General features: G+C 45.2%; 1 protein-coding gene across 2 annotated transcripts in view; it reads right to left on the bottom strand.

Annotated features, from left to right (window-relative positions):
- Positions 1-18,883, bottom strand: part of SLC24A4 (solute carrier family 24 member 4) — a 178,576-nt gene that overhangs the window by 40,194 nt on the left and 119,499 nt on the right. For both annotated transcript variants that reach the window (XM_068254605.1, XM_068254606.1), the window contains exons 5-9: positions 18,234-18,318; positions 13,244-13,347; positions 9,217-9,291; positions 5,172-5,197; positions 3,678-3,731 (exon numbers count right to left, since the gene is read on the bottom strand). In XM_068254605.1, the coding sequence (XP_068110706.1) occupies positions 3,678-3,731; positions 5,172-5,197; positions 9,217-9,291; positions 13,244-13,347; positions 18,234-18,318 (344 nt within the window). The remainder of the gene's footprint in view (positions 1-3,677; positions 3,732-5,171; positions 5,198-9,216; positions 9,292-13,243; positions 13,348-18,233; positions 18,319-18,883) is intronic.

Here is an 18,883-nt window from a genome sequence, read left to right as displayed (position 1 = left end):
TCTATTTACGTTATTTGCGGCAGAGGAAGGGGGGTTTAAGATTATGTTTCAGGAAGGGGGGTCTTAGGCTTTGGTGTCAGGATTGGAGGTTTTAGGATTTAGGCATCAGGAAAGGGGGTCTTAGGGTTAGGCATCAGGAAGGGGGGTCTTAGGCTTTGGTGTCAGGAATGGGGGTTTTAGGATTTAGGCATCAGGAAAGGGGGTCTTAGGGTTAGGCATCAGGAAGGGGGGTCTTAGGCTTTGGTGTCAGGAATGGGGGTTTTAGGATTTAGGCATCAGGAAAGGGGGTCTTGGGGTCAGACATCAGGAAGGGGGGGTTCAGGCATCAGGAAGTGGGGTCTTCAGGGTAGGCATCAGGAAGGGCGGTTTTAGGATTAGGCATCAGGAAGGGGAGTTTTAGGGTTAGGCTTTAGGAAGGGGGGGTTTTAGGGTTAACCGTCAGGAAGGGGGGGTCTTAGGATTAGTCGTTAGAAAGGAGGTTTTTAGGGTTAGGCGTCAGGAAGGGGGGAGGGGAGGTCTGTATGAGAGTAGAGTTAGATTTAGTTGAAGTAAAATATTGGTAATATATGTCATTACAACGGTTTTTTTCATTTTCATTGTTAGACAATATTTTGCAATTTTGACTTCACCCCGCGCCCTTTCTAATATTGTTATTTTAACATATTTATTACTGTAATGCAGATAAAGATGAAGAAACTATTAAAAAAAACATTGTTGTGGACAATATTGTGAAATTTTGCCTACAGCCTGCACACTTTTTCCCCTCAGGCCCTTATTTGAAGGGATGGTCCAGGAAGATTAAAAAGCTAAAATCTACCTCGGGCTTCCTCCAGTCTCTGGCAGTCGTACTGTGCCCTCCCCGCAGCTCTGCTCCCCGCCGGTGGCCCGGGTTCCTCTCGATACAAAATGTCTCCTGTGCTTCAGCTTACGGCTCACGGAGTCGTGCTGACGTCATCCGGACTGTACTGCGCACACAAGAAATACGGCGCCTGCGCAGTACAGTCCCAATGACGTCAGTGCAACTCCGTGAGCCGCACGCTGAAGCACAAGTCGATGCCAACCTGGTGAGGTCAGCATCTGCACCGGAAGGGACCACTGGAGCTGCGACGATGGCACAAGATGGATGCAGGGGGCTGGAGGAAGCCCCAGGGAAGTAGATTTTTGTTGAAAGATTAAAAAGCAAAAATCCACTTCCCTGGGGCTTCTCCAGCCCCCTGCATCCATCTTGTGCCCTCGCCGCAGCTCCAGAGGCTCCCGGTCCCCTCCGGTGCAGGTGCCGACCTCGCCGCCAGGTAAGTAGATTTTTACTATTTCATCTTCCTGGACCTTCCCTTTAATGTATGCATGGGGGGAGGACACACAGGTACGGCCTGATATAGCCTAATCCGCCTGTCTCGCTGACCATCCATCTGTGCAGGGCTCGGCTCTGTGGCACATGAAGGGTGTGTGATTTAGTCAGGCAGAGAATTAAAGCCACAGAAGCCTCTTAATACTGTACATTTGACATCATCATCGATTGCCATTCCTCCGTTCCAGCGAATGTCATCTGACAAAGCTAAAGTCCCACAATGCCCTGGGGTGAGGTTCTTTCACATTTCTTGAGCCATGCCCTGAATCAAGACTTAATTGGGGGACATGCATGACCTGTTTACAAAACTCATACATGCCTCCCATTCACCCCTAAAGCTTCTGCTACTCAATACTTTTGGAGATATACCCATATTGGAACAGAAATCATTTCTAACTAGATTACTTTCATTTTACGCTAAGAGGCAGATAGCCCTGAAATGGAAAAACAGGAATACACCACGTGGCAGAATTCTCTTGAGCAGGCAATTTGGGCACTCGCTGGGCGTCAAGTAAGTAGTTTGTGCGGATGGTGGTTAGGGTTAGACGTCAGGTAGGAAGTCTGTGCGGGTGGGGGGGCGATGGTTAGGTGGGTAGTTTGAGCGGGGGTGGGGTTTAGGGTTAGGCGTCAGGTAGGTAGTTTGAGCGGGAGTGGGGTTTAGGGTTAGGCGTCAGGTAGGTAGCGGGGGTGGGGTTTAGAGTTAGGCATCAGGTAAGTAGTTTGTGCAAGGTGGGGGGAGAGGGGGACATTTCTCAGCTTTTATTTACATTTGAGCAAAAAGTGTCCAGTCCAAAATTATTCATACCCTTCACAAACGTACAGTCTGTGGGAAAATCCAAAGTACTATATCATTCCAAATAGTCTAGGCTGTTCTAAAGCATCCTAATTACCCTGATTAATCGGGAACAGCTGTTTCAACTCAACAGGTGAAAAACAGCAACTCTCTGCATTTGATTTGTGGAAAGTCATGGCTAAGACAAAGGAGCCCAGTGAGGAGCTGCGGCTGCGCATTGTGCCTGCTCACAAGTCAGGAAAGGGCTACAAGGCCATTTCTAAATGTTTTCAAGTTCCAGTTGCTACAGTGCAGAGTATTATTAAAAAATACAAGATGTTCCTGTGGAAAATCTCAGATGACGTGGTCGGAAGCCAGAAGTGACGCCGGGTAAGAATACTGTATATACTCAAGTATAAGTCTAGAAATGTAGGTCTGATTGACTTCATAAAAGTATAGGGGTTGACTTATACATGAGTCACAGGCAACACTGAGCACACTGAGTAATGTGTGTACTAATAGTGACATGCCCATTTGCTGCAATTTACCCAGTGGTAAGTGATACTTTGAGGAAAGGAAATGCCAAGAAAACGCAGGTGTGAAACTCCTGGCCACAACAATTAACAAGGAAAGGGGCAGGGGGGGGGGGGGGGGGCGGGATACTGGGCTGCAGGAAGGGGGAGTGAATAATTGCTGCACTTGGGGGCCTGGAGGAGGTATTGGCTGCACTTAAGGGACAGGAGGGGTTAATGGCTCCAATACTGTATACAGTGCAGTCATTAACCCCTCCTGAGCCCCAAGTGCAGCCATTAACTTTGCTGGGTAGACTTATACTCGAGTCAATTAAAAATTCCAGCTTAAGAGGGTTGAATATTGGAGTCGACTTATACACAAGGCCGACGTGTATTCGAGTATATACAGGTAATTATGAGCAGCACTGCACATGTGTAAGGAAAAAAAAATTGTTTAGCTAGTTGCAAAATAGTAGAAAAGGCACAGGCACCTTCCGTACATCAACTGGAAGTTTATTCAGCAAGGTTCAGCATACAAGTAACCATGTGTGGATTGCCAATAACATCCGCCAAGTGTATAGGCATGTGGTGCATCCGTGGGTGACGGCACTGCAGGGGAGCAAGTGGCATGCTTCCTGAGTGGGGGCGGAGCTATGCATATGACCCTGTCAGCGTACTCTGCCCAGCAGGGTGTACGTCAGTGGGGGCGGGGCTATGCATGACCTTATCAGCACACTCTGCCGAGCAGGGAGTAAATCACTGAGCAGGGGTGGGGCTATGCATGTGACACGGTCAGCGCACTCTGCCTAGCAGGGAGTATGTCACTGAGCGGGGGCGGGGCTATGTATATGACCTTGTTGGCACACACTCTGCCTCAAGGTCATAGGTTGGTCATTTTTTGCGTTGGGGTGCGATGCGGCAGGAGCATCCCATCCCCACTGCAACGCAAAACTTACATGTAAAACCGGCCTGACAGTCCGGCCACCAACACGCAGGAGGATAAACGGGGATAACAAACCATTGTTCTATAAATAGAAATACTTACTTCATGATAAGAATGTAAATGAGGTACATAATGATGAGGATGAGGCTTTCCCACCTGCGGATCAAGGATAAAAACCGGTCAATAATGAGGAGGGATAAACATTGTATAAACAATAAACGGAAAGCAAAAAAAAAACATATGATATAATAAATTGTACAGTATATGTAGTACGGATAATGACTAGAAAATTAGTAGCAAAGAAAAGACCATCATACTTTTATTTTTAGTTAAATAGCTTTTTTTATAACATTGCTTCATTCTGTCACATTTGCAGTTTAGAAACCACACTGTCTTTTAAGCTGCAAAACAAAGCAGAAATAAGGACCCTTTGAACTTTCCTGCAGTAAAACCTTATCTCAAGCTGTCTCTCACGGTTTCTTGGCTGTTTAATGCCTAGTACACACAATGAGATTTTCTGGCAGATTTACTGCTAGATCCATTATTTCCAACATGTCCGATCTGATCTCCAATCAATTTTCCGTTCACTTCTATGGCAAATCGTTCAGAAAATCGATCAGAAATCACATTGGACGTGTTGGAAATAATCGATCTGGCAGTAAATCTCATTGTGTGTACCTAGCATAAGCTGTACAGAAAACAGGACTGTATTCCACCCAGTGGGTGGAATAGCTCAGAAAAGCTCTTTGAGGGCTCAATCACACTAAGTGCGTTTTTGCCCTTTTTTTCAAGCTCGGGTGATTTTCAAAATCGCCCTAAAAATGCTTGTGCAATGATTCTCTATGACAGAGTTCACATCTGAGCGGTTTGTTTCCGATCCGCTAAGAAAAGCGCTGCATGGGCCATTTCTGAGGCGATTCCGCCTCAATGGAAGGTATAGCAAAACGCTCAAAAAATTGCTTTGTGCAGAGATTGCGTTTGCGTTTTTAAGACTAAATACATTGTATTTATTCTTTTACGGATCAAAGAGTTCACTTCCTGACTTTTCTAAGCGCTTTTGCAGAGCGATTGCGTTTTTTGACGTCAGGAAGTGAAAAAACGCGACCGCTCTGCAAAAGCGCTTAGAAAACCGTCCCAACGCAGAGAAATTGAAAAATAAAACATTTAAAAAACTGGCCAACATGGACAGACATGCGGATTGAACGCAATGTGAACAAGGCCTGTGATACATAACAACTGAAGTGTTTTAACTCTTCCTGTACTGGAAAACAATACGAGACTTTTCTTTGCTACTATTGTTCTATTTCATATCTGTACATACGAATTCATTGTCTCATAAGTTTATTTTTGTTTCAAGTTTGCTTTAAATATTAAATACACTAAATATCGAGCACTTAGAGACCGCCAGGAGAAAAGCACTATGCAAAAGTTAACATTTCACTTCATTTCATCTCTCCTAATACTACAGTAGCTTTTGTTGCATAAATTATACATACATTTTCAGCTGTAAGTGATTGAGTGGGGTATAAACAAGCTCAACGGGAGATCCCCCCAGAATGACCCTAGAAAGACCTCATAACTGGAGGTCACACTTACCAGACAATAACATCATCATAAATAAACTGCAAGAGAGGAAAAACAGGACACAGGTTACAACAGAGATCTACACAGCTCCACCAAACATAACACAAAATAAAGCAACATTCTGATCAGAAAGCAGCGCCTATCCCTCTGACAGCAGATCTACATTGCAGACTTTTTATTTTAATGCTTTTTTGTGTGTGCATACAAACAGCATCTCCTAGAAACAGTACTAACAATAAATCCTGTACTGGGGTGTCAGCCTGCTGCAATTGCTTCATTCATCCATGTGTGCATGGAACGCAATCGCTGCACAAAGCGATTTTCTGAGCGTTTTACGTTTCTCCTATACTTTCCATTGAGGCAAAATCGCCTCAAAAATGGTCCAGGCAGCTGAACGCTCAGCGCACGAACCGCGCCGATATGAACCTTCTCATAGACATTTATTGCACAAGCGTTTTGGGGGCGATTTTAAAAATCACCTGCGCTTGAAAAAAGGCAGAAAACTCTCCTCTAATGAGAACCAGCCCTCACACAGGAAAAGTGGAGTTTGGGGGCATTCTGTATACCAAACAGTGTGATGTCATCATGGCTGCAAAGAGTGGAAATTTTATAAAATCCTAGCTGATTAAGAACGATCTTTCCATTTCGGTCTGCAATCGTTTTTATGAAAATCGAACACTTTCAAAATTTGAAACAGGACAGGTCCTCAAAGTGTATTGTAGCTCAAGGGTAAACAAGAACAATGGTCAGTTTAAGGTGGCCATACAAAATTTCACCAAAACATTACATTTTACTTTTTTAAAATATATATATATATATATATATATATATATATATATATATATATATATATATATATATATATATATATATATATATATATATATATATATATATATATATATATACATAAGTCGATCAGGAAAGGCAGAACATTTTGATACATTTTTCAGAAAATGTAATGGTATAGGAAAGATTGTCAGTTTTTTTGATTTTTAGACGCAAGCAATTTTTCGGCGTTTGAGTATTTTTTTTTTTTTTTACAATTGGGAAAGAATTGTACACACTAATGTGATACATTGGTAAAATTTTTCAAATGTTACAATCAATCAGAAAAAAATTGTAATTCTCCAATTGGAAAAAAATAATAATTCTATGATGTGTGGCAAATTGGCAACCTTTAGAGAGAAGCGTTTGTATTGTAATAGATGCTATTTAAGCTCAAACTGTCATTATTAATAGTGCCGTCAATTCATAATATAAATTTGCCATCTTAAAGGACACATCCGAGCAAGCTAAAAATAAAAAAATCCGCTTACCTGGGGCTTCCTCCAGCCCCTGCCAGCCGTCCTGTGGACTTGCAGCAGCTCTTCTCCATGCTGGTGGCCCAGGGTCCCCTCCGGCGCAAGATCCCCACTGCGCATGCGTGAATGGCTCTCAGAGCCGCACTGGCATCATCCGGACTGTACTGTGCAGGTGCGGTAGTTCTGCACCTGCACAGTAGTGCCCAGGTGACGTCAGTGCAACTCAGTTAGCCGCATGCTGGAGCGCAGGGGAGCTCAAGAAGATGCCGACCTGGCGAGGTTGGCATCTGCAGCGGAGGTGACCGGTAGGGATGCTCGCTGGATTCCGCGGAATTCTAAATTCCGCGATTACGGACGGAATTGGGCCAATTCTGATTCCGCCGGTCAGAACATAATTGCTATAGCTCTAAAACGGAATTCCGTGCAAAATTTTTTAATTCAAATTTATTTCCTCACCTATCTATTTTCCTCCCTCCCGAAGGGAGGAGGGTCTCATCTTCCAGGGAATTGTAGTAAAAAGCCAGCTTACATACCGTGGCTGGGAATTGAACCCAGGTCTCAGTGTGTGGTAGGTAACTGACTTAACCACTATACCACCACCAACACTACATGCTGAAGCCAGCCTAGCATGTACCATTATGATCAATCCAAGAGAAAAATTAGCTTGCTTAAGCATTTGTAGCATGTCAAAAGCCAACCAGGCTGGGCTGGGAATTGAACCCAGATCTCAATGTGTGGTAGGTAACTGACTTAACCACTATACCATCAACACTACATGCTGAAGCCAGCCTAGCATGTACCATTATGATCAATCCAAGAGAAAAATGATCTCTCTCTCTCTCTCTCTAGGACTTGATGCCATTGAACTGAATTTTCAGCTTAAAACCATCAACGGATACCGGCAGAATTTCACAGGCATTTTCGGAATTCCGCCAGATTGAAAAAGCAATTCCGTTCCGACCAAACGGAACGGAATGACCAATTTCCGCCTAAAAATTCTGGAAAATACAATTCAGCGGAAAGCGGTGACCATCCCTACTAGAGAGAGAGAGCGAGAAAAAGATGAATCTACCTGGCTATCTGGGGTTCTCTTCGGACAACTGTTGAACATAAAAGGCAAGGCCATGCCTGGCTACAAATCCTTAAAGCCAATGGGTACCGTTTCTAAAAACAAAAAGTCAGATACTCACCTAAGGAGAGGGAAGGCTCGGTCCTAATGAGCCTTCCCTCTCCTCTCCCGGTGCCCTCAGTGCTGTGCTGGCTCCCCCGTTCGCGTCCGCCGCCGCAGGGACTTCGGAGGTCTCGGGCGCTCGCGCATGCGTAGTATGGAGCGGCCGCGTCATCGGGAGCCCGAGTGCTCCCGAAGCCTTCCGAAAGCTCCCTTCGGCATGCGGAAGTGGCAGTATTTGACCGAACTGGTCGAATACTGCCACGGGGGATCCTGCGCGGGACCGGGCACCGGGAGAGGAGAGGGAAGGCTCATTAGGACCGAGCCTTCCCTCTCCTTAGGTGAGTATCTGACTTTTTGTTTTTAAAACTGGTAAACATTCACTTTAAGCAAGCTAATTTTTCTCTTGGATTGATCATAATAGTACATGCTAGGCTGGCTTCAAGCGATTAAATGTGTTTTTTTTTCTTTCGATCTGAATGATTTGGAAGCAAATCTGATCATTCACTAAATATCTCACTGTGAATGGGAACCCTTAGAATATAGCTAGTATGTAACGCTGGAGTCGGGGAATGGCAGCTTCCATCGGAGGCTTCTCACCCAGGTGGTGGGCTCCGTTTATTAGCACCCTTCATTAATGTACGCAGTGACTCACGCCTGTTTGGTCACGCTGTACGGTAAGCTGCGCTTCTTGTGTGCCGTTTGCCAATTCTTACTGCATATAAAATACATATTTGTATATAGAACAGGTTTTATTTATTCATGAAAATCTGCTCTTGGAAATATCACACCAGGGAGGCGGAACTAACTCCGCAAATATATCCATATGTGTAGCATCGCAGGAGGCCTGCTAAATGGTGGGGAATCCACAGGGCTGGGAGCAGGAGAAGAGCTGGAGGGAAGCAGGAGGAATGCTGGAGGGGAGCAGGGCTGGGAGCAGGAGAAGAGCTGGAGGGGAGCAGAAGGAGTGCTGGAGGGGAGCAGGAGGAATGCTGGAGGGGAGCAGGGCTGGGAGCAGGAGAAGAGCTGGAGGAAAGCAGGAGGAATGCTGGAGGGGAGCTGGAGGGGATTATGACAGGAGCAGGAGGAGAGCTGGAGGGGAGCAGGAGGAGAGCAGGACAGGAGCAGGAGGAGAGCTGGAGGGAGCAGGACAGGAGCAGGAGGAGAGCTGGAGGGGATTATGACAGGAGCAGGAAGAAAGCTGGAGGGAGCAGGACAGGAGCAGGAGGAGAGCTGGAGGGGATTATGACAGGAGCAGGACAGGAGCAGGAGGAGAGCTGGAGGGAGCAGGACAGGAACAGGAGGAGAGCTGGAGGGGATTATGACAGGAACAGGAGGAGAGCTGGAGGGGATTATGACAGGAGCAGGAGGAAAGCTGGAGGGAGCAGGACAGGAGCAGGAGGAGATCTGGAGGGGAGTAGGACAGGAGCAGGTATGCAGTCTCCTGACGGGGAGGAACATGGGGGTCAGCAGGTATTTTAGAGAAGGGGCAGTCATGGATGCAGAGCCCCTGATTTTAATTTGACCTGGAGACAGTTGTGTGCCCTAAAATAACAATCTTATAAGGAGGACAAACAATACTTACAATTATAAGTGCAACTATTGCTATGATGTAGTACATGGAGTCCCGAAATAAAGACCACCACGTCAGACGCACAACCTGTGGGGGGAACAAAGGTAAGAAAATAGATGTGGGGGGGGGAGGGGCAGGGGGGCAAACAAAGGAATCAAGGGAGGAGTGAGAAGGATAAAGAGAAGGAGGGAATAAACAGCATTACGCATTATATTTAAATATCATAGAAATTGTTTTATTCTGACAGTTCTGCCATGCAGACACTAATGTGAATTTAACAAACATCCATTTAAAATTAATTATAGATGAAGACACTTTTTAAAACATTGTAGCTTTTGCTAAATAGAAAGAAAACCCCTGCTGGACAAGTTCCTAGCTCCACAGCAACCTCCACCTGCCTGCTCGCTCACTCACTCACTCACTCACAGCTAGTCCCTCAGTCAGAAGCCCTGCCTTCTGCATTTGTTTGGTTCATGTAGCTAGTCCATCAGTCAGCAGCCACACCTTCTGCATTTGTTTGGTTCATGTAGCTAGTCCATCAGTCAGCAGCCCCGCCTTCTGCATTTGTTTGGTTCATGTAGCTAATCTGTCAGTCAGAAGCCACACCTTCTACATTTGTTTGGTTCATGTAGCTAGTCCGTCAGTCAGAAGCCCCGCCTTCTGCATTTGTTTGGTTCATGTAGCTAGTCCGTCAGTCAGCAGCCCCGCCTTCTGCATTTGTTTGGTTCATGTAGCTAATCTGTCAGTCAGAAGCCACACCTTCTACATTTGTTTGGTTCATGTAGCTAGTCCGTCAGTCAGAAGACCAGCCTTCTGCATTTGTTTGGTTCATGTAGCTAGTCCGTCAGTCAGCAGCCCCGCCTTCTGCATTTGTTTGGTTCATGTAGCTAATCTGTCAGTCAGAAGCCACACCTTCTACATTTGTTTGGTTCATGTAGCTAGTCCGTCAGTCAGAAGCCCCGCCTTCTGCATTTGTTTGGTTCATGTAGCTAGTCCAGTCAGTCAGTCAGAAGCCCTGCCTTCTGCATTTGTTTGGTTCATGTAGCTAGTCCGTCAGTCAGAAGCCACGCCTTCTGCATTTGTTTGGTTCATGTAGCTAGTCCGTCAGTCAGAAGCCACGCCTTTTGCATTTGTTTGGTTCATGTAGCTAGTCCATCAGTCAGAAGCCTCGCCTTCTGCATTTGTTTGGTTCATGTAGCTAGCCCGTCAGTCAGAAGCCACACCTTCTGCATTTGTTTGGTTCATGTAGCTAGTCCGTCAGTCAGAAGCCACGCCTTCTGCATTTGTTTGGTTCATGTAGCTAGTCCGTCAGTCAGCAGCCCTGCCTTCTGCATTTGTTTGGTTCATGTAGCTAATCTGTCAGTCAGAAGCCACACCTTCTGCATTTGTTTGGTTCATGTAGCTAGTCTGTCAGTCAGAAGCCCCGCCTTCTGCATTTGTTTGGTTCATGTAGCTAGTCCATCAGTCAGTCAGAAGCCACGCCTTTTGCATTTGTTTGGTTCATGTAGCTAGTCCGTCAGTCAGAAGCCACGCCTTTTGCATTTGTTTGGTTCATGTAGCTAGTCCGTCAGTCAGAAGCCCCGCCTTCTGCATTTGTTTGGTTCATGTAGCTAGCCCGTCAGTCAGAAGCCTCACCTTCTGCATTTGTTTGGTTCATGTAGCTAGTCCGTCAGTCAGAAGCCACGCCTTCTGCATTTGTTTGGTTCATGTAGCTAGTCCGTCAGTCAGCAGCCCCGCCTTCTGCATTTGTTTGGTTCATGTAGCTAATCTGTCAGTCAGAAGCCACACCTTCTGCATTTGTTTGGTTCATGTAGCTAGTCTGTCAGTCAGAAGCCCCGCCTTCTGCATTTGTTTGGTTCATGTAGCTAGTCCATCAGTCAGTCAGAAGCCACGCCTTTTGCATTTGTTTGGTTCATGTAGCTAGTCCGTCAGTCAGAAGCCACGCCTTTTGCATTTGTTTGGTTCATGTAGCTAGTCCGTCAGTCAGAAGCCCCGCCTTCTGCATTTGTTTGGTTCATGTAGCTAGCCCGTCAGTCAGAAGCCTCACCTTCTGCATTTGTTTGGTTCATGTAGCTAGTCCGTCAGTCAGAAGCCACGCCTTCTGCATTTGTTTGGTTCATGTCCTTGTATAAAAGTCCCCAGTCCAAAAAAACCTTAACCTTTTTCAAAAATCATTGACTTGTGAAAATGTTGACCTTTTGCCCTGAGGAAGGGCCAGACACGCCACGAAAATGAACAGGCCTGAAATTCAACGTACAGACTAGAGTTGGTCGATAGAAGCTAACAAGTCTGATTTACGTGCAAATATAATTCAGATCGTATGCAGCTTGGGATTGGGCCAATCAGAATTGACAGGAAGAGCCATTGATTGGCCCGATTCCGTGCTGCATACAATTTGCATGCAAGTCAAATTATTAGCATCTCATTGGTAATCACTGGTAAACAGCTGAATCACAGGATGTTTTTTTAACTAATATTAAAGATTTGAAGAATGATTTCTGCCTAATTAGCTGAACCTAATTATAATACTTTTGATTTACTATAAGTTCGCAAGGACTTCTGGGTAGATCCCACAATGCCCGACTAGCTCCTCCAGGACTAGCTAGAGTTAGATTTGCGTATTTGCAGGTTGATGCAAATTGGTGTCAGCTTACCCGACCTCTATATGAGATTGCAGATTGTATCGATTGTACAGCACAGTCCCCAGTATCAGGCACCAGCAGGGAATCGCCGGATGCCGGATACATGTGCTTGCTGGTTGCTTGAGCAACTGGCCAAAATAGCGCAAATCTCTCCCCTCTAGCAATGTGTAGCAGCCTAGTATGGTCTGTGTCCGCGCAGTACGCTCCTGGTGACATCAGCGGGAACAAGGACACAGAAATGCAAGCACAGTGGTTTTCAGACTTTAAAGTCTGAATTTCTAGAAGTGAACTGGAGGCGGGGCCAGAGCATCGGTGAGTGGCTGCGCCAACACAGGATGTCTGCGGGGGACCATTAGAAGCCCCGGATAAGTTCAACTAATTTTCCCCCGACGCCCCTACAGTATCCCTTTAACCTCCGGCTTCCCAGAGTATGGAAGCTGGAGTGTCAGCTGACTCGCATCGGGTCAGGTGACATGCGCCGGCTTCCATACATGGACACCGGAAGCCGCTAGGAGACCGCGGGGACATACAGGGAGACTGCCAGACGTCGCTGGAGGCTCGGTAAGTATTTTACTGCCGGCCCCTTCCCCCTCTTCCCCCCCAAAAAAGGTCCCCATTATCCCTCCGGCATGCTGGTTAGTTGAGACTTCTGATTACCTGAATGCCAGATAACAGGGACTCTACTGTACATACAATCCAATAGGTTACTTTGCCTGCAGTGCTGAATGCCTTCAGAATTCCCGCAGGGTCTGAGGCTGAATGGTGATTTGCAGTAAAAGTAGCAGGAATTGGCAGGTGACATCACATACGTTTGTAGATTGATTCTAACAGGCCCGGTCCGCCCATGATGCCAAGTGAGTCTGGGGGCAGCACCAGGCAGAAACAGGAAGTGAAGAGAGAGCCTGGCCAACCTATACTGGAGGCAACTGTACCTAGCTATCAATGCTGGGGCACCTATACCTGGCTACCTACCTATACTGAGGGTGTTTTTTGAGGTGCTCACTGCGCATCCTCACATGTTTGCCTCAGGCAGCAAAACGTCTAGAACCGGCCCTGGATTCTCCCTGTGGTAGATCATTTTCAATTTGTAATTTTGGAAGTAGCTTGCAAGCTGTAAACGGATGGGCACCTCTGGTCTACAGTATTCTAGCCGAGAGTCGTCTCTGGAGTCTGCCTTGTATGCAGAGAAATACAGCAAGACTCTTCTCCAGTAACCTGTAATTGTATGTCTTGTTTTGTGTCCTTTGCCGCCTCGGAGAAGTCCCGGGAGCCCGGCAGACATCACCTCTCTGGCCTGCAGGCGGCCGGTGAGTCATCCGCGGGGAAACGGACGCACGCTCGCTTTGCTACACTAATTGTACAAATTAGGCACACGGGAGGCAAACGGCAGATCTTACCTGTCCAGCAAACACTCCGCACACTCCAATTATACAGAGGATATTGAACACTGCCGAACCGACAATGGTCCCAACACCGACATCACCGTGGGTGATAAATACTCCTGTATAGGAGCATAAAGACAGAGAGTTAAAGGGGTACAAGGTGAGGGGGGGGGGGGGCAGAGAGGGAGAGAAAGAAGAGAGAGAGAGTTAGAGGGAGAGATGTGAGAGGGGTAACAGAGGAGGGCAGAGACAGAGAGAAAAGACAGATAGAGTTAGAGACAGAGATATGTGAGAGGGGTAAGGGAGGGGTGCAGAGGGGGAGATAAAAGAGTTAGAGAAAGAGAGAGAGATATGAGAGAGAGTTAGAGAGAGAGAGAGAGAGAGATACGCGAGAGGGGTAAGGGAGGGGGGAGAGAGAGTTAAAGTGGCCATACATGGTACAATTTTTCATTTTTTTCGATTAGATAATTTAGTTTGATTATTCCGTTACATCAAATAAAGATTTTTCCAGCATGTCCGATTTGATTTTTCTCGAAAAAACAGAATAATCGTTCTTGATCGGAAAAAACAAATATTTTCAACTTTCATTCGATTCGATCATTTAGATCGAATAAACGGGATAATCGAACGGTTTTATTGTACCATGTATGGCCAGAGAGAGAGAGAGAGAGAGAGAGAGATACGAGAGGGGTAAGGGAAGGGGGCAGAGAAAGAAGACAGAGAGAATTATGAAAACATACGGGGATTATTGATTTCAAGACACCCTCAGACTCCACTGTCGGGAACAATAACTATTGAAGTTTCATTAGATTGTCAGCTCTTGTGCGTGATGGGGAGCACAGCGCATGGGGAGCACTATGTGATGGGGAGCAGTGCGTGTATAAAAACATATATTATAAATTAAAAGTCAAAAGAGCCACACACAGGTCATACTTACCTCATGCGTAGTCTACTCCTCAATCTCTTTCTCTTCTCCTGCGTCCTGTTTGTCCACTGTGATTACGGTAATGGAATTCTCCGTCCTCCATTTTGATAATGGCCATTACCCCATAACAGTTTTCTGGTCAGCACACTGTTGAACTGTAACATCGCCCAATTGAGCCATAGGGAAACATGGACATTACCTTGCACATCAGTTGTCCACTCGGCTATAACTGACAGCAACTGATAAATAACTGACAGCAACTGATATATTTCAGTTCTGACAAAATGTTGTCAGAACTGGAAGGGATCATTGTCAGAAGAAAATGGTGAGCTTCTGAGAGGAACAGATGGCAAGGTAACTATTTAATGTTTATTTGAAGTTACCTCATTTGTTTATTTTAAATAATTTTACTCAGTACAGGTTCCCTTTAATTTTTCTTACAATATTCCTTTATAAATTAGTCAGTCAGTATTTGCCCATCCTATATAATAATTTGCCTGTGTCTCTCTGCGTCCCATGCCCCTGTTTCAGGGCTTTTGCGCTACTGCGTATGTGCCGCACTGACAGTCACTGGGACAGGACGAGGACGGGCCAGGGTGCTCAGCAGGCGGGTGAGTGCCGGGGGCGTGTGCATGCATGCACGCTGACATGCGGTGGTGGCGGCAATGACAGACCGGAAGCCCATTTTTAAACGACTAGACTAAATATTTCCTCTCTTTTACTTTCTGAAATGGTGATAGTGGTGACATCTTTAGTACTGTCAGGTGCAGCTCTGTGGAATGTTTGTTTACTGAGAATTCCGAAGCCAGTGAAAACAATACCTGGTCTCCCAGGTATTATCTGGGAGGAGAATTACCCATAGCTAAAGAGCCTGGGTTGAGCATAGGTGGGAGGGCGGAGCTACATACCAATATACAGCAATATATGGATATAGGAAGAGTTTCTGAAAAGTACTTTATAAGTGGGTATCCTAAATAATTTACTGAATTCTACTATATGTCACTACAGGGCCTATTTAATGAATATCATTACTTATTGTTTGCAATAATACTTTATAAATTATTTAGCCATTGTTTGCCCACTGTAGAATGTTTCCTGACCCTGATTTACTTTATGTCGCCACAGGGCCTCTTTAATGTACTCTGTAATGAGTTACAGAGAAGAATCAGCATAAAAGATATTGTATTTTATATTATGGGGGAGGGGGACACAGAGGCCGATAAACCAGTTACCAGGTGTCGGGAGGATTAGCTGATTATTGTTCAGTAATATTAGCCAACGACAGAAGGATATCTCATGAGGGCCACAGTCTCAACCCAACCTTATTAAAACAGCCCTATAATGTTCTTTATACATGCTGATGAGAACTATATAGGTCAGAGGTGCCACTACCACTTTAAAGTAAAGATTGCAAAGAGGTGCTGTGCTTTTTACACAAGGTATTAGCCCACCCACCAGCAGGAGGGTAATTGCTGCATTTCATATGTGGGCGTTATTGCTGCTATGCATACTGCTTTGTCCCCGTTTGCCGGTCGCTTCTACCTCCCCTTTAACTTCTGCTAGGACTTATTTTCAGGGTGAGGCTTATTTTTCAAGCGTGCTTAAAATCCCAGCTAGGTCTTATTTTCAGGGAAAGAGGGTATGTGGGTTGGTTGCTGCAATTCAAAAGTGGGGTAATTGCTGCATTTCAATTGGGGGGTGACTGCTGCATTCCAAATGTGGGGTAACTGCAAAATTTTAAATGTACAGTGTCCCTTAATGTAGAAGGACAAAAAGCTTGCTAGGTACTCTGTAACTCTAAGGGCTCAGACACACTATAAGTGCTTTTCTGAGCGCCTGCGATTAATGGTGGTGGCTGAATAGTGTACTGGTTAAGGGCACTGCCTTTGACATGGGAGACCAGGGTTGGAATCCAGGCTAGGTCAAGTACCTATTCAGTAAGGAGTTCAAGGCAAGACTCCCTAACACTGCAGGGTGGCCTCTTGAGCGCGTCCCAGTGGCTGCAGCTCTTGAGCGCTTTGAGTCCGACAGGAGAAAAGCGCTATACAAATGTTCAGATTATTATTATATAACTATTTAAAAATTGCGTAAAAACGCATGCGTATGTCTAAGCCCTTAATGTAGGCGTTTTTGTTTTTTTTTTCAAAACTAAAACTTCAATATTCAGTATAAATTGGCATGTTGGCACTTTGTAATAAATAAGTGAGTTTTTGTTGCCAATTGGGCAAAAGGCTCACCATCACTGATACACAGTAGGTCATCATCTGGCTATAGTCAGCTCTAGTAAAGACCAAACTAAGCAAAGTGTGGCCAGCAGGGGGCAGTGTGGACTGTTGAGAGTATGAGATCGGGCCGCATACATTATCTATACAGTACATACTGCAGAACATATGACTATTTATACTGTAGCGTCTGCAGGCTAGTCAACGCATGCCAATCCTCTGGAGTCTTCGCGGTTTTACGGACGCTATCGTGTATTTTTCATGAGCCCTGGTCTATAAAGGGAATCTGTGAGTGCATTTTTTCCAGGCAATCTCTAGGTTTCTCATGCTTGTGGTTTAATATTATTGTATTATTATATTTTTATGTGATTGCCAGTGTATATTTTACACATTTGCTGTGCCATATTTATAGGATAATGGCTTATACACAAATGAATAGGCCTGTGGCCATCTGCATCTGTGGCCCCAACATACATACACATATATATATATATATATATATATATATATATATACATACACACACACACACATAAGTGAATACATCCTCCCCCAACTATAATTAGGACTTCTCACAAGCCTCTCTGTTCCTGGAACTTACTTCCACAATCTTTTAAGCACTCACTATCCCACTAGATCTTCAAATGCAACCTCAAAGGGAACCGGAAGTGAGAGGGGTATGGAGGCTGCCATATTTATTTCATTTTAAACAATGCCAGTTGCCTGGCTGTCCTGCTGTTCCCTCTGCCTCTAAGGCCTCTTTTCCAGGCATGGGCAGTTGCTAAGCAGTGAAATGCCTCTCACAACTGGTTGCTGCTGCCTGGTAACTGCTCACTGCTGCCTGGCAACTGCTTGCTGAGCACACAGTTAAACTGCCTGTGAAAAAGAGGCCTAATACTTACAGCCATAGACCCTGGACAAGCATGCAGATCAGATAGTTCTGACTAAAGTCTGAATGGATTAGCTGCATGCTTGGGTGATTCAGACACTACTGATGCCAGAAAGATCAGCAGGACTGCCAGGCAACTGGTATTGTTTAAACAGAAATAAATATGACAGCCTCCGTATGCATCTAGCTTCAGGTTCCCATTAAAAAAGGTACCTCTTCAGGAAAGCACATAATCTAACAGAGAATGTGTTATCCAGCTACTGACCCAGATCACCAGTCTCATCTGCAGTACCCAGTCAGTTCATAAATACAGCTTTTCACAAAAAACAATTCTAGAATTTTAGATCATAATTAGGTAGGCACCATATTCCCTCTAAACGACACAATTAAGCAACATATCCCTAGCAAATACCACAATGATGCACCATAAAAACATAATGAGCCCTTTACATCCTCAAAATACCATGAGGCAGCGAGTACCACTAATTACCAAAATGAGGCAGAGTGTACCACAAAATACCACAATGAAGCAGCGTGTACCACTAATTACCATAATGAGGCAGCGTGTACCACAAAATACCATAATGAAGCAGCGAGTACCACTAATTACCATAATGAGGCAGCGTGTACCACAAAATACCACAATGAAGCAGCGTGTACCACTAATTACCATAATGAGGCAGCGTGTACCACAAAATACCATAATGAAGCAGAGAGTACCACTAATTACCATAATGAGGCAGAGTGTACCACTAATTACCATAATGAGGCAGCGTGTACCACAAAATACCATAATGAGGGAGAGACGTATCTCCAAAACATTATCATGAGGAGGCAGGTACTAACAAATAATATCATGAGGCAGCCATGTTCCCCCAAATACCATTATCTGGCAGCATGTACCCCTAAAATATAATGCAGCAGTGGTTCTCTAAAGATACATCACGATCATTCGACAACAGATCTCACCAATAACGGAGGCAAATAGCTCTGGAGTGGAGCTGCCGGCCGCCATGAAGGTCGCTCCCGCCACATCTCCGCTCAGGTGCAGCCTCTGCAAAACAAGGCTCAAATGATAAAACATCACAAATGTAAGTTTTCTTTGTTCTGAAATGTCCTATATTCCTATGTATAGGCAGTGGTGGCTCCAAACTTTTGGGGGAGGGCACAAAAGGGGCACAATAGCTGGCTGGTAGGGCCCATTTGTATGATTAAAAAAAAATCAATGTTTGTTTGGGGAGCTTTGGGTATTTTTTGCCTGACTCAGGTGATAAAAACAAGTCTAACTAGTTCTGCAATGATAGGAACCAAATGTAAACATCATTAACAGAAGTCAGAGGCTTTTAAGCAGAGCAGATTGTCCAAATGATGGTGCTATTATTGAAGAAAAGGCACCTACAGATGAACTTCACTAGTTGGTTGGCATACTTTAATCCCTACTTGCTAGCAAGCTGCTCCTGTGTGGACAGATCACAGACAAATCATTCCAGCCCCCAGCCTGTGTCTCATTGTATAAGCAAGGGGAGTGGGGGGGGGGGGGGGGGCAGGTGGAAGAGAAACACCATGTGTGTACTTCCTTATCTTAGTAGCTAAGCATTTCTGGAGACTAGAGCTTGTAT

Source organism: Hyperolius riggenbachi, chromosome 9 (genome assembly GCF_040937935.1).
Source record: "Hyperolius riggenbachi isolate aHypRig1 chromosome 9, aHypRig1.pri, whole genome shotgun sequence".
Taxonomy (NCBI): domain Eukaryota; kingdom Metazoa; phylum Chordata; class Amphibia; order Anura; family Hyperoliidae; genus Hyperolius; species Hyperolius riggenbachi.
Note: the sequence above shows the minus strand (reverse complement) of the source record. Positions and strands in the feature narration are given on the sequence as shown.